Consider the following 16,191-nt stretch of genomic DNA (forward strand, 5'->3'; position numbering starts at 1 on the left):
GCACTCCTGGAAGGGGCTGGGTGTGGCAGCAATCCACAGAGACATATTGTCTGATGCCACCTGGAGCCTTCTTGCTGCCTTATACTGTCTAAGGGGTAAGATGCAGCAGAGGGAAAACTCCAGGCTAGACACAGGCAGTGTGTCGATCACTGCCACTGATAGTGACCTCTAAGAATGAGTAGGTAGACAGAGAGGGATGCAGAGGGAACGGAAAAAAAGAGGGAGAGATGCTGAACTGGGATTTTGCAGAGCTGCCAAGGAGGTTGACCCACTCTGAAGGAGATTCAGGATCTATCCCTAGCTCACCCCTTGCTCTGCCTGGCTCTGCCCCTGCACAGCTTATTGGCAGCCACTAATAGTGACCTCTAAGAATGTGTAGGTAGACTGGGAGAGATGCAGAGGGGAAGGGAAAAAGAGGGAGAGATGCTGGACTAGGATTTTGCTTAGCTGCCAAAGAGGCTAACCCACTTTGGGGGAGATTTAGGATCTATCCCTAGCTCACACTTTGCTCTGCCTGGCTCTGCCCCTGGCACAGCTGATTGGCAGTCAGAGGCAAAAGGAGTTGCCTCCCCATACCACAGCAGTAGGTAAGGTCTTTATTAAATGTCATTTCCTGCTGCCACAGGATTAGTGGCAGTAAGAAGTGCTATTCTACTTGTTCAGAGGGAGAGAGCAAGAGGAAATGATTATAAAGTTTATTAGTTGATGTGGATGGGCAGACTGGATAGGCTGAATTGTTTTTATCTGCCATCATTTTCTATAAATAAGTGTCTTCTGAAATTACCTCCAGTGTACTGAAAAGCAAGAAAACACTAGTTCTAAAATCTTATCTTATTTGTTATTATAGAGACATATTTTATAATGCCCCCAACTGGAAGAAAGAAGGCAGGGAAATGTGCTAAATTAGGACAGGAAGATCAAGGAATACGTTCATATGATTTTCAAGTAGAAGAGAAGAAGAATCTCAGTGGATCTGATGATGATGTTAGAGAAGGTATAGTATACTGACTTGCGGGTCCTTTTAGTTAAGCATATAGGAAATTGTAATCATACATAGGGCTCGTTTTACGAAGCCGCGTTAGCGGCTTTATCGCACGCTACTTTTTAATCATGCGCTAACCCCCATGCTAGCCGAAAAACTACCGCCTGCTCAAGAGGAAGTGGTAGCAGCTAGCGCGGCCAGCAGTTTAGCACGCGCTATTATGCGCGTTAAACCGCTAATGCGGCTTCGTAAAAGGATTCATAGTTTAAAGAAAGGGCCTGCTATAATTTTTATGAAACGACTTGGTGTATGTAACAACACTGTTTTCATGAACATTTGAGTTTGAAAGTAGCTTGTTTTAAATTTAGTCTTTAATATTTTTCAAGTGAATATATAAAAATAAACAAAAATAAGAGCTGGTAACCTTTTTATTGGACTAAGTACAATTTTTTGATTAGCTTTGCAAGTTAAAACTTCTTTCCTCAGGTCAGGCCTAAAAGAAAGTTCACAATTTTAACCTAATATTTTTTCAGAATTGTATTGGAATACACTCCTCCCTCAATATTTGTGTGGGTTAGGGGCAGAACCGGCCCGCAAATATTGAAAATTCGCAAATAACTTTTGGGCTGACTCTGAACCATCCTCACCTCCCTCCTGCCTTCCCCCCGGCATCTCAGACCTGATCTGGTGGTCTAGCGGTCTTTTGGGGCAGGAACGATCTTCCTCTGCTCCTGCCCTGTGCAGATCACTCATACAAAATGGCTGCCATGAGTTCCCGTAGTCTCTCGAGACTATGCTGGGAACTCATGGCAGCCATTTTGGATTGTTCGCCAATTGATATTTGCACTTTACCAGCCATATGAGGTTTGTGTACTGCTGTATAATAAAGGAATTGCCATATATGCTCCACCATTAGTCGACAAATTTAGGCTTAAAAATGCTTTAAAAAATGGGGTTGATTTATCTATGGATAGCACTCATAGCACTATATAATTAAAGGGTGATATAGAAACATGATGACAGATAAAGGCCAAATGGCCCATTTGCAGTAACATTATCTCTTCCTCTCTCTAAGAGATCCCACATGCCTATCCCAGGCTTTCTTGAATTCAGATAGTGTCTCTGTCTCTACCACCTCTTCCGGGAGACTGTTCCACGCATCTACCACCCTTTGTGTAAAAAAGTATTTTCCTTAGGCTCTTAACTTCATTCTATGCCCAATCATTCCAGAGCTTCCTTTCAAATGAAAGAGACCCGACTCATGCACATTTACATCATGTAGGTATTTAAACGTCTCTTTCATATCTCCCCTCTCCTGCCTTTCCTCCAAAGTATACAGATTGAGATCTTTAAGTCTATCCCCATACGCCTTATGACAAAGAACACGCACCATTTTAGTAGCCTTCCTCTGTACCGACTACATCCTTTTTATATCTTTTTGAAGGTATGGCCTCCAGAATTGTACACAATAAGGTCTCACCAAAGTCTTATACAGGGGGGCATCAATACCTCCTTTTTCCTACTGGCCATACCTCTCCCTATGCACCCTAGCATCCTTCTAGCTTTCATCGTCATCTTTTCAACCTGTTTCACCGTCATCTTTTCATCACACCAAAGTCCTGTTCTTCTGTCGTGCACATAAGTTCTCCCCCCCAATACTGTACTGTTCCCTCGGGTTTTTGCAGCCTAAATGCATGACCTCTCTTACACCCCTGTTGGTCTATCAGTGGCACTACAAGATCTCTCCAGCTTCTCAATCCTCTCCTGCCCGCCCACTTCTTCTGCTCCTGAATACCTCCAAATCTGCATCCATACAACACCAACACTGCTATCTGCTCTGAAGTGCTTCCTCTGGCTCTTCCTGTCCCCTCTGTCTCAACTTCCTGTTGTCACTTGGGCAGGACTGGTCGGAGGGAGTACTCTGAAGCAGTTTGCAGGAGGCCTAGCTATACTACTGCAGTGTTGGCACTGAAAGCAGATTTGAAGGTACATGGCATTGAGGATGGGGAGGGAATTGAGATACTGGTGCTGTATGGAAGCAGATTTGAAAGCACAGGCCATGATAGCGGGGGTGAGGCAGTGGGGAAGCTGTGGGGTGAGTGTGTTTATGTGCCATTCTTTCCTTTGTTTGTGGTCTCAACTAATACATGAGCCATGCCAATTTTAACTATTTTTAGTCTCCAAACTGCCTTTGACTTATCCACAAGATCAACTTATAGTTGAGTATATACGTTAGAGGTTTGCATGGGAACGGGGATTGTGGGAATCCCACGGGAATCCCACAGGGATCCTTCCCAGGTCTACGGGACTCCCATGGGGATCCCACCCAGGTCTATGGGACTCCCGCGGGGATCCCCCCAAACTTGTGGGAGTCCCCCCCCAGGCTCACGGGACTCCCACTGGGATGGAACCGGGATTCTCGAGGCCTGGAAAGAGAATTAGTAGAAGATAGACAAAAGCAGAAACTGGGACCAAGATGATGAAAAAAAAAAAGTCCCACCAGCTACAGCAAGGGAGATGTTCATTTTGAGGAGTCGTGGCATTGGTTGTGCCAGGGGTATTACCCCCTAAGAATGCCGTTTCCCCTCAGTAGATCCATGTGCCAGAGGTGAGGGTCCAGTCAGAGGAAGACTGGGATGAAGTGGATTCTGTATCTATGCCTTTACTATACCAGTCTGGGTCCTCAGTAGTTGAGGATTCGGCTTCTCACCTGGAAGGCTCAGATCCCAATCAGGTGGCAGCCCTGTTTAAGCCGGCAGTGCTGTTAATTATGGAGTCTCTTCATGAATTAGATAGAAACTTCTCAGACCTATACTGCTCAGTGCTTGCTTATGAGCAGCACTAAAACTCAGACTACTTGATTTTCCTACCATCCAGATATTACAAAAATGTTAACTGACAATTGAGAGGTCCTGGAGGGGCCCCTGCAAGTGGCTAAGGCCATGACTAAGCTTTATACGATGGATGCGGTTTTTCATCTGCTGTTCCTACTGTTGAAGGTGGACTTCCTAGTGGCGCAGCTTACAAAGTGTTCCTCCCTTCCCAGTGAAGTGGGAGTGGTGTTGAAAGATACCCAGGACTGCAAGCTGGATATTTTCCTTAAGAGGCAATTTGAAGCTGTTGCATTGGGGGTTGAAGGTTGCAGCAGTGGTCTCATACGTCACACGTACTTGCCACTTGAAGTTGCACCATGCTGCAGGTGTGGTTACTGGCATGGATCACCAGTTCCTTATGTTGGGAGTAGATTATGTGGCAAATGCTCTGTATGATCTCTTGCTCAATAAATTTTGCAGTAGCTTCCTCTGAATATTTACTGTAAAATGACAAATTATCTTGTAAAGTCTTATCTATCTTAGTTATAACCCCAGAAAAATGTCTTTAAGGGAAATATCTTGTGAAATGGAGGCAAGGTCCTTAATATATTGAAGACTATATTATACAGGAGTTGGTACCTTAATTGTACTAATTGTAGAATCTCCCTGCAATGAAGTAGAAGAATCCTGTTCTCTGGTCTAGATGGTCTCTGCAGAACCTCCTCACTCTGCTTACAGAATTCCACTTCATGAAATCCAAGTTGTGGGGCAGGGTATGGCCTCCTGAAGAAAGGAAAGCTTCCATAGGAGGGGAAGACTCTATCTCCAGTACCAAAATAGTTAAATGCTTAGCCATAGGTCTTTTAATAACTATCAGGATAGTAGAACTCCCCTTCGATCTTCCTTTCCTCTTCCCCATAAGAGTGGAGCAGAATGCCACGCTCCTAGGTGTCCCTCTGATGTCAGCTGGTTCTGGGTCATCCAAGAGAGTGCCTGCTCCAAACTGCACTCCTCCGATATTGCCACAAATGCTGCGGGACGGTTGCTCTAATGAAGGAGACTGTGCACGAAGCACAAAGCATATGCATCCCCAAGTTTAGAAAAGGGTGCAAAAAAAATAGAACAAAAAACCCAATGTGGATAACAAGTGCAGTGAAGAAGGCGATAAGCGACAAGAAAGCATCGTTCAGAAAATGGAAAAAAGACCAAACAGAGGAGAACCAAAAAGGGCACAAAGAACACCAGAAAGAGTGTCACCGAGTGATTAGAAAAGCAAAAAGAGAATACGAAGAGAGACTGGCAAAGGAAGCAACAAACTTCAAGTCGTTCTTCAGATACGTCAAGGGGAAGCAACCGGCGAGAGAAGAAGTGGGACCATTGGACGATGGAGACAGAAAGGGAGTTGTAAAAGAAGAGAAAGAGATAGCTGACAGGTTAAATGAGTTCTTCACATCAGTCTTCACGATGGAGAATATAACCACCATACCAGAACCCGAGGAGATCGTAATAGGAGAACAAGACGATAAGCTGGTCGATTTAGAGGTAAGCCAAGAAGATGTACTCAAGCAGATTGACAGACTAAAGAGCGACAAATCGCCGGGTCCAGATGGCATTCACCCAAGGGTACTCAAGGAACTAAAAGACGTAATAGCGGAGCCACTTCGACAGATATGCAACCTATCCTTAAAAACCGGAGAGATCCCGGAGGATTGGAAAATAGCAAATGTCACGCCCATCTTCAAGAAGGGCGCAAGGGGGGACCCAGGAAACTACAGGCCGGTGAGCCTGACCTCAGTCCCGGGAAAGATGATGGAGGCACTGATTAAAGACAGCATCTGTGAACACATCGAAAAAAATGGGCAGCTAAAACCGAGTCAACATGGCTTCTGTAAGGGTAGGTCATGCCTCACAAACTTATTGTACTTCTTTGAGGGAGTGAACAGCCAGGTGGATAAAGGGGAATCTATAGACACCATTTACCTTGACTTCCAAAAAGCCTTCGACAAGGTGCCACACGAAAGACTGCTTAAAAAGATATGGAACCACGGGGTACAAGGGGAGGTCCACCGATGGATCAAAAACTGGCTGGCAAACAGGAAGCAGAGGGTTGGCGTAAAGGGCCACTACTCAGACTGGAAAGGGGTCACGAGCGGAGTTCCGCAAGGGTCGGTGCTGGGACCGCTCTTGTTCAATATCTACATAAATGATCTAGAGGCGGGAACTAAGTGTGAAGTCATTAAATTTGCAGATGACACCAAACTATACAGCAGGGCTCAAACCAAGGAAGACTGCGAGGATCTCCAAAAGGATCTAACGCAGCTGGAAAAGTGGGCCGAAAAGTGGCAGATGAGCTTCAACGTGGGGAAATGCAAGGTCATGCACGTGGGGAAAAAGAACCCGATGTTCACATACAAAATGGGGGGAACACCACTAGGGGTTAGTAACCTGGAGAGAGACCTGGGAGTGATGGTAGACGCAACACTGAAGGCATCGGCGCAATGCGCCACAGCCTCTAGGAAAGCAAACAGAATGCTGGGTATCATTAAGAAGGGTATTACGACCAGGACAAAGGAAGTCATCATGCCGCTGTATCGTGCAATGGTACGGCCGCATCTGGAGTACTGTGTCCAGTACTGGTCGCCGTACCTCAAGAAAGACATGGCGGTACTTGAGGGAGTACAAAGAAGAGCAACCAAACTGATAAAGGGAATGGAAAATCTCCCATATACCGACAGATTGAAGCAGTTGGGACTTTTCTCCCTGGAGAAGCGAAGACTTAGAGGAGACATGATAGAAACCTTCAAGATCCTGAAGGGCATAGAAAAAATAGACAGGGGCAGATTTTTCAAATTAAGGGGCGCCACAAGTACAAGGGGGCACTCGGAGAAATTGAAAGGGGACAGGTTTAGAACAAACGCTAGGAAGTTCTTTTTCACTCAGAGGGTGGTGGATACATGGAACGCGCTTCCAGAGGCTGTTGTAGACAAGAAAACATTAAATGGTTTCAAAGAAGGTTTGGATAGATTCCTAGAAGAAAAAGGGATTGGGGGGTATAGATAGGAATAGACCATTGCTCAGGCAATGGGCCTGATGGGCCGCCGCGGGTGCGGACCGCTGAGCAGGATGGACCTATGGTCTGCCTCAGCGGAGGCAACTTCTTATGTTCTTATGTTCTTAAGTAGGGAGTAGTGCTGCCCGATTCACGATTTGAATCGGTTCACCAATTCACTTTGGGTGAATCGATTCAAATCGATTTAAATTCTAAAAAAATAGGCTTCCTGATTCGGATCCTCCCCCCTCGCCCCCTAAAGCAGAAGCGTCAGCGCTGCTCTTGCTGGCGGGCCGCTGCCACACCTGCTTTAGATGGCAAGGAGGGAGGGTCAGTCGGGAAGTGCTGCTATCCGGCTTCCCCCCCTGGCCTCCCACTTCCCCCCTGGCCTCTCCGCACCATTTACCTTATACGTAGGTGCAGCCTGGAGAGAAGATCGCGGTACTAGTGTCTTTGCATACTGCTTGGAGCTGTTTCCTCTGCCGTGATCCCGCCCCTCCTCTGACGTCAGAGGCAGGATCGCGGCAGAGGAAACAAACTCCAAGCAGTATGCAAAGACGCTAGTACCGCGATCTTCTTTCCAGGCTGCACCTACTATAAGGTAAACGGTGCGGGGAGGCCAGGAGGAACACGGAGGCCTTCATGGGGAGGGGAGGTGCACTGTCATTTCGGGTGGGGGGTGGGACAGGCCTTCAAGGGGGGGACATAGGCCTTTTTTTTCTCCAAAAAACAGTGCAAGCATTTTAATGAATATTAGCAAATATATAGTTGGTACATGACACTACCACTGGAGGGTAGTTATTGGCTGTTTTTTCTATCGGCCCATAAAGTTGTTACAGAAAGAATGTAAAATTCACAAATGTTAGTTATATCGAGGTAAATCTCATAAAACAGAAGGAACCCCCCCCCCCTAAAGAGAGTAGGTATTATCTTTCTTGTACTATAGTTAAACTCCTACTTTATTGAGCCCAGCATTTGACTAGGCTTTTGAAAACAGCTATTTTAAACCCCTTTTACAAAACCGTAGCACAGTTTTCAGCGCCAGCTGTTACCTCTGTAGCTGGCGCTAAAAACCGTGCCACGGTTCCATAAAAGGAGGGGGGGTTAGTTACACAGTGTGCATAAATCTGTTTGCTGCTGTAAAAATCTTCACATCAAGAGATGATGCATATGGGGAACAGGCCTTCAAAGGGGGGACAGGCCAGGGATGGTGGCACAGGCCTTCAGGAGTGACAGGCAGGCTTTTAAGGGGGGGGGGGGACAGGCCTTCAAAGGGGGGACAGGCCAAGGATGGTGGCATAGGCCTTCAGGGGGGACAGGCAGGCCTTCAGGGGAGGGGGGCCCTGGTGTAGAAGGGTGTCAGGTCAAAAGCGCGCCGGGACAAAGGCGCGCCCAGACAATTGAGCGCAGCGCGGAGGCGCGCGCCGCTCAAAATTAATGTTTTTAGGGCTCCGACGGGGGGGCGTGGGGGGAAACCCCCCACTTTACTTAATAGACATCGCGCCACATTGTGGGGGCGTTGTGGGGGGTTGTAACCCCCCACATTTTACTGAAAACTTCACTTTTTCCCTGTTTTTAGGGAAAAAGTTAAGTTTACAGTAAAATGTGGAGGGTTACAACCCCCCCAAACTCCCCATAACGCCAGCGCGATGTCCATTAAGTAAAGTGGGGGGGGGTTCCCCAACAAAACCCCCTGTCGGAGCCCCTAAAAACAGTAATTTTGAGCGGTGCGCACCTCCGCGCTGCGCTCAATTGTCTGGGCGCGCCTTTGTCTTTCGCGCCGTTGTCTATGAACCGTGTAGAAGTACACGGAGGGAGGGAGGGATGGGGGGGTTCAAAGAGACATGCATATGCCGGACTTTGGGAGGGAAGAAATAATGGGTCTAAAAATAGAGGAGAGGGAGAGAGATGATGGACAATGGGAGGGGGAACAGAAAGGGAGAGAAGTTGAGTTGGACACAAGGGATGGTGTGGAGGGGGAAAAGAAAGGGAGAGGAGAGATGGTGGGCCCTGGGGTGGTGGGGAAGGAGGGAGAGATGCTGGATGAAAGGGTAGTTAAGAAAAGGTGGATCTGTTCATGGAAATGAAAAAAAGGAAAGATGCTAGACTTCCAGGGGAGGGAAGGGAAACAGAAGGGGAGGACAGAGATAAAAGATGGATGGTTAGCATGGAGAAAGAAGAAAGGAGACCCTTGCAAGCAAGTTATCAGAAGACAACGAGAGCCTGGGACCAACAAGATTTGAATAATGGCCAGACAACAAAAGGTAGAAAAACTAATTTTATTTTCTGTTTTGTGATTATAATATGTCAGATTTGAATCGTGTATCCTGCCAGAGCTGGTGTTAGACTGCAAACATGTTAGACTGCAAACGTGAGCTAGGATTTAACAGAGAGAGGAAAAGTCTTTTTTATTTATTTATTTTGTTTACACCACAGCGCCAGTGTGGTTAGGAGAAGGCAAAGGGGGTGAAGAGGCTATAAAATAAACCCACCAGGATGTTTGAAAAAAAACCACCCAATTGGGCAGGAAAATCAAATTGAATCGAAATTTTTTTTCCTGAATCGGGCAGCGCTAGTAGGGAGCCAAGACCTCCCTCTGATATTAGTTGGTTCTGGGGCGTCCAAGGGAGTGCCTGCTCCAAACTCCACTCCTCTGATTTTGTTCCTTGTAAGCTTGGGCAAGTTTCTTCACCCACCTTTGAATCAAATACAGTGTAGATCAGGACTCCCAAACTGTGAGTCATGGCCTGAAATTGGTTTGCAGATCATCATCTATGCAGGCTATAAATGTAAACATCATGAGCCTGCACCTCTAAGGGTTGCATGCTTTCTGTAGTCCTGATAATGGGGTTGTGGCCACAACAGGTGGATCTAACTACTTTTATCCTGATTCCTGTGTATCTATTTCTTTCCTCTCATGAAGAGTATTCCTTTCATTTTCCCTTTTTTTATTTGTTTGTAAACTTCCTTAGAAAAGCAGTATATTAAGCAGAATAAACCATAAGCACTGTCTTACATAATAACATAGTAAATGATGGCAGATAAAGACCTGAATGGTCCATCATGCCTGCCCATTAGTTATGCTCATTAAAAATACATGATTTAATTAACTTGTCTCTTCTTTGATATTTCTGGGCCATAGACTAAAGTCAACCTGGTATTGTCCTAGGTTCCAACTGCTGAAGTTACCGTCTAAGCTCACTTCAGCCTATAGAGCCTTAACAATATCTAATTTGGGTTTGTAAAGAAATGTAGCTGGACTTTTGTTACATCAAGATGAGAAAGTTAATGTTTGTAGAAATACATTAAGTAATAGTATGTCTATATAACTAATTGTTTAATTTGTTTCTATCCAGGTGAAACACCAATAATTGATAAACATGGTAAAAAAAGACCTTCAATGCCTAGTCTCAGTATAACTGAAGATGAAATGGGGTAATATGCTTGAATGCCTTATTTTTATATCATATTGAAAAGTAATTACCAAAAAACAACACAAATCTGCTTCCTTTGTTATTTAGAGTAATGTAGCCATTACCAGTATAAAACAGATTCAAAAACATACATTCAGCATTGTAAATCAGGTCCCAAACTCATACTTTTGCATTTGGTATGGCAATGAAACTTTTTAGAAAGCAATCATTGGAAAGGAATCTCTCTAAGGCAGTATTATGCTGGTTTATACTCATGGTGTTTGTGGTTAAGGTCCACTCTGCCAATGCTCTGGAGCAGGGGTCAGGAACCTATGGCTCGCAAGCCAGATGTGGCCCTTTTGATGGCTGCATCTGGCTCACTGCCAACGTGACACTGACTTCCGGGGGCGGAGCCAAGGAGAGCGGCCGCACACACTACGAGCTCCTCTGCTGCAGCGGAGAAAAATCTTCTCCAGGACGTGCACTGCAGCAGAGGACACCCGAGCAGACCTACCCAGACCATTGGGGACATTCTGCTGGTCACCCGGAAATGGGAGCTGCCATCACAGAGCCGGATCGGATCTGAGCCAGGACGGGGACAGCGGCGGCCATCTTCCGACGCTCTGCACAGTCTGGCACCTTCCCCCACTGCAGATTCTAGCTTTGACCGCAGCAAGCTATACCAGTGAAGGGGTCAAGTTGTGAATGTGCCTACTTCATTTGTTATTGCTCCAGAACCCTCCCTAATCTCCCCAGTGTCCCTCTGTGACTATATGAATGCATGGGAGAGATCCTTGAGAACTGTTGAGGAATGCAAAGAACTGCAGAGCGACCTGAACAAACTGAGTGAGTGGGCAAAAAAATGGCAGATGAGCTTCAATGTAGAGAAATGTAAGGTCTTGCACATAGGGAAGGGAAACTCCAGGTACAGCTATACGATGGGAGGGAGGGTACTCGGGGAAGGCAGCCAAGAAAAAGATCTGGGGGTATTGGTGGATAACACAATGAAGCCGGAGGCGCAATGTGCAGCGGCCTCAAAAAAAGCGAGCAGAATGCTGGGCATTATCAAAAAAGTTATCCTGCCACTGTATCGAACAATGGTGCGCCCACATCTGGAATACTGCGTCCAATACTGGTCGCCATACCTCAAGAAGGACATGGCAATACTCGAGATGGTCCAGAGGAGAGCAACGAGGATGATAAAGGGTATGGAGAACCTCTCATATGCCGAACGGTTAGACAGGCTGGGGCTCTTTACCCTGGAAAAGCGGAGATTGAGAGGGGACATGATACAGACTTATAAAATCATGAAAGGCATAGAGAAGGTGGAGAGGGGCAGATTCTTTAGACTAGCAGGGGCAACTAAAACAAGAGGTCACTCAGAAAAACTGAGAGGAGACAGATTCAAAACGAATGCAAGAAAGTTCTTCTTCACTCAACGGGTGGTAGACACCTGGAACGCGCTTCCCGGAGAGGTGATAAGCCAGAGTACAATTCTGGGGTTCAAAAAGGGACTGGATGACTTCCTGGAAGCGAAGGGAATAACGGGGTACAGATAGAGGTTTACCTCACAGGACACTGAGCAAATAGGGTATGGACATTTTAGGTTAGGTAGGGAACATTTTCAGGTCATGGACCTGGAGGGCCGCCACAGGAGCGGACTGCTGGGCACGATGGACCCCTGGTCTGACCCGGCAGAGGTAATGCTTATGTTCTTGGCTGGAGCTTGATTGATGCATGCTGGGAAAAAAGAACACGTCTTCTTTCCGCTGAGCACAGGCCACGTCCTCCTCTGCATCGCATCTGGCATCCTTGGGACCCACCCTACCTTGCCCAGCAGCATCCGCGGCTGAATGGGCCTGAAGCTGCATCGTCCTTCACAGGCAGCCCCAAATCGAGGCCCCGGCTTCCCATCCCACCAGCTATACCCGCAATTGGCTACCCTGTCTTCATTACCTGCCCCACAGACCACTACCTGGGGTGGTATCCTCCTCACCTCAGTCAGCTAGCTAATTGCAGAAACCCTTTTATTGAAGAAGATGGCTAAAAGAAAAAAAGATGAGGAGTATCGTACTTTTCAGCAGGAATGGACAGAGGAATTCACCTTTGTGGAGAGAGCAGGTTCTGCATTGTGTCTAATATGCAATGATAAAATTACATCGATGAAACGGTCAAATATAAAGCGGCACTTCTACACACGCCATACTACATTTGCATTGAAATATCCTGCGGGGGACAGCAGGAATAAAGCATGTCAAGAGCTTCTGTGCAGAGTGCAAGCTAGTCAGCAGCAACTCCGTGTTTGGACCCAACAAGGTGACTGGAATTCGGCTAGCTTTGCTGGTGCTTTAGCAATTGTGAGAAACGGAAAACCATTCACAGATGGGGAGTGTGCCAAAACATTCATGCTTGATGTTGCCAATGAACTTTTTGGATAAAGACAAGATAAACGAATAAAGGACATGCCTCTGTCAGCAAGAACTGTTCACGATCGTACCACATGATGGCAAATCAAATTGAGGCAACACAAGTGAAGGACATAAATGCAGCACCATTCTTTTCTCTCGCTATGGATGAGTCAACAGACGTAAGCCATTTATCCCAGTTCAGCGTGATTGCAAGATATGCTGTCAGTGACACACTACGTGAGGAAAGTCTTGCTGTTTTGCCTATGAAAGGGACAACAAGAGGGGAGGATTTATTCAAGTCTTTCACTGAGCTCGCTAAAGAACAAAATCTACCGATGGATAAAATTATTTCAGTGTGTTCTGATGGTGCTCCATGCATGGTGGGGAAAAACAGAGGATTCGTAGTGCTTCTTCGTGAACATGAAAAAAGACCCATCCTAAGTTTTCACTGCATCCTACATCAGGAGGTGCTTTGTGCTCAGATGTGTGGCGAGCAGCTTGGTGAGGTGATGTCGCTGGTCATTCAGGTGGTCAACTTTATTGTTGCCCGAGCTTTAAATGATCGCCAGTTTAAAACACTGCTGGATGAAGTTGGGAATAATTATTCTGGTCTGCTTCTGCACAGCATAGAAACATAGAAATAGACGGCAGATAAGGGCCACGGCCCATCAAGTCTGCCCACTCCAGTGACCCTCCCTATCTATCTTTGCGGATAGACCCCACATGTTTGTCCCATTTGGCCTTAAAATCTGGCACGCTTCTGGCCTCAATTACCTGAAGTGGAAGACTATTCCAGCGATCAACCACCCTTTCGGTGAAGAACTTCCTAGTGTCACCGTGCAGTTTCCCGCCCCTGATTTTCCACTGATGCCCCCTTGTTGCTGCGGGACCCTTGAAAAAGAAGATATCCTCTTCCACCTCGATGCGACCTGTCTCGATCATATCTCGAGATCATATGTCTCGATCATATCTCCCCTCTCTCTACGTTCCTCGAGTGAGTAGAGCTGCAACTTCCCCAACCGCTCCTCGTATGGGAGCTCCTTGAGTCCCGAGACCATCCTGGTGGCCATTCTCTGGACCGATTCCAGTCTCAGCACATCCTTGCGGTAATGTGGCTTCCAAAATTGCACACAGTACTCCAGGTACGGTCTCATCATGGATCTATACAGTGGCATAATGACTTCAGGTTTACGGCTGACGAAACTCCTGCATATGCAATCTATGATTTGCTTTGCTTTGGATGAAGCTTGCTCAACTTGATTTGCAGACTTCATGTCTTCCCTGACAATCACCCCTAAGTCTCTTTCTGCTTCAGTTTTTGTCAAGATCTCGCCATTTAGGGTGTAAATCTTGCATGGATTTCGGCTTCCCAGGTGCATGACTTTGCATTTTTTTTTAAAATATTATTTATTTATAAGATTTTCCATTTTAATACAAGCATTACATTATACAATGCAAGAGATCCAGTAACAATATTCAACAAAACTTATAAAGAAAAAACATAATATCTTATTTAGTCCACAATTAAAAGATCAAGAAAGGAAATAAACTTCTAAACAGTAGTAACAAATCAACTAATCAAGGTCACGGCATTAGATTCCCAAATTACAGCCAGCTGGCAGGTCATACATTACTAGGCATGGTTACCAATTTCTCTTTTGATCCAATAAATTCCAAAAGTTGTTTGGGCTCAAAAAAAAGAAAATTCTTATCTTGAAAAGATACATAACACTTTGCAGGAAATTTAACAAGAAAAGTAGCCCCCAGAGCCAGGGTTCTTGACCTCAAGGACAAGAACTCCTTCCTACGTCTCTTGGTCCTCTGAGCTAAATCTGGAAAAACTCGAACATTAGAACCCAAAAACTTATCATTTATATGACGAAAATACATACGAAGAATAAATTCCCTGTCACTCTCCAAGGGCTAAAGTCAACAACATGGTAGTTCTTTGGGTGACAACCTCAAGGGAATTTTCCAGAAATGAAGACAAATTCAAATCCACTACTTTATCCACTGGGGTTTCTATAGGTGTGGATTCCCCTTGTGTTGTCTTTAAATTCAAGTAGTAAGCTCTAACAATTGGATGTAGATTTTCTGATGGGATGGCTAAAGTCTCTCGGAAATATTTCCTAGCCATCTCAACTGGTGAAATAATAGGACACTTAGGAAAGTTCAAAAATCTTAAATTATTTTTCCTTAGTTGATTTTCGAAATTTTCCATCTTACGGGAAACATAAGATCTCTCCTTAACCAATTCCACTTGAACCTTCTTTACTTCATTCAAACTATTTTCCTGTTTCTCCAACCTTTCATTAACATTAGTAAGAAGCACCCCTTGTTGTTCCACCTTGGAGAAAACAGTTCCATAATCTATTTTAATTGTAGATAAAGTCAATTTGAGATTGGAGTCCATGACTGATATGGCCTGCCATAGCGCCTCCATATCTATCTTATCTGGTTTCTTCATCTCCCCAAAACTGATAGTATTCCCTCCCGAGGCACCTCTCACCTCTTCTTCCAAAGTGCAGGGGGATTCTTGATGGTTCCCATCTCCTCCTTCCAATGAAAGGCTTGATAGGGATGTCCCTCCAATGCTGGAATCACTCTCTCCCTCTCGGGGCTGTCGGCTTCCAAGCAGTCCCTGCACTTGTGCACTTCCGGGCTGGGGAGGAACCAGCCTCTGGTCCGGACTCAAAGTAGTCCGACTCTGCGCTGAGGTTCGCCGAAAGATCCGGGTTCCCTCCTGAAGTAAATGGGGTCGCCTCACCCATGCGAGCAAACGCGCTCGTTATAGTAGACTGAATCAACCGTTGAGGGGGTTCAACCGCTGGAGGAACAACGCGGGAAACTCCCTTCCTCTTCCCCATATCGCCACCGGGGAAGAGACACCAACGCTGACTCAGGTACTAACGAGCGGAGAGCTCGCTCAGGCGTCCGCTCCCGACGCCATCTTGATCCTGCTCGACTTTGCATTTTTTGGCATTGAAACTGAGTTGCCAGGACCTAGATCGGTGCTCCAGTAGAAGTAGGTCATGCATCATATCATCTGCCATTGAATTATTGTCTGTTGTGCTCTTGTTCACTACATTGCTTAGCTTGGCATCATCGGCGAATAATGTTATTCTTCCTCGGAGCCCTTCTGTCAAGTCTCTTATGTAGATGTTGAACAAGATCGGGCCCAGGACAGAGCCCTGTGGCACTCCACTTATCACCTCTGACATTTCGGAGGGGGTGCCATTCACCACTATCCTCTGAAGCCTACCTCCAAGCCAGTTCCCAACCCAATTTGTCAATGTGTCGCCCAAACCTAAAGAACTCATCTTGCTTAGCAACCTGCGGTGTGGTACGCTATCAAATGCTTTGCTGAAATCCAGGTAGACGATGTCCAGGGACTCACCAGCATCCAGCTTCCTCGTCACCCAGTCAAAGAAGCTGATCAGGTTGGATTGGCAGGATCTCCCCTTAGTAAATCCATGTTGGCGGGGATCCCGTAGTTTCTCCTCGTCCATGATTCTATCCAATTGGT

At 46.0% G+C, this 16,191-nt stretch overlaps 1 protein-coding gene across 3 annotated transcripts in view; it reads left to right on the top strand.

Annotated features, from left to right (window-relative positions):
• The window catches only part of SYCP3 (synaptonemal complex protein 3), a 54,811-nt gene that overhangs the window by 2,030 nt on the left and 36,590 nt on the right, over positions 1 to 16,191 (top strand). For all 3 annotated transcript variants that reach the window (XM_033953314.1, XM_033953313.1, XM_033953312.1), the window contains exons 2-3: positions 848 to 994; positions 10,201 to 10,279. In XM_033953314.1, the coding sequence (XP_033809205.1) occupies positions 862 to 994; positions 10,201 to 10,279 (212 nt within the window). In that variant the 5' untranslated portion in view covers positions 848 to 861. The remainder of the gene's footprint in view (positions 1 to 847; positions 995 to 10,200; positions 10,280 to 16,191) is intronic.

This window comes from Geotrypetes seraphini, chromosome 7 (assembly GCF_902459505.1).
Source record: "Geotrypetes seraphini chromosome 7, aGeoSer1.1, whole genome shotgun sequence".
Lineage (NCBI taxonomy): Eukaryota > Metazoa > Chordata > Amphibia > Gymnophiona > Dermophiidae > Geotrypetes > Geotrypetes seraphini.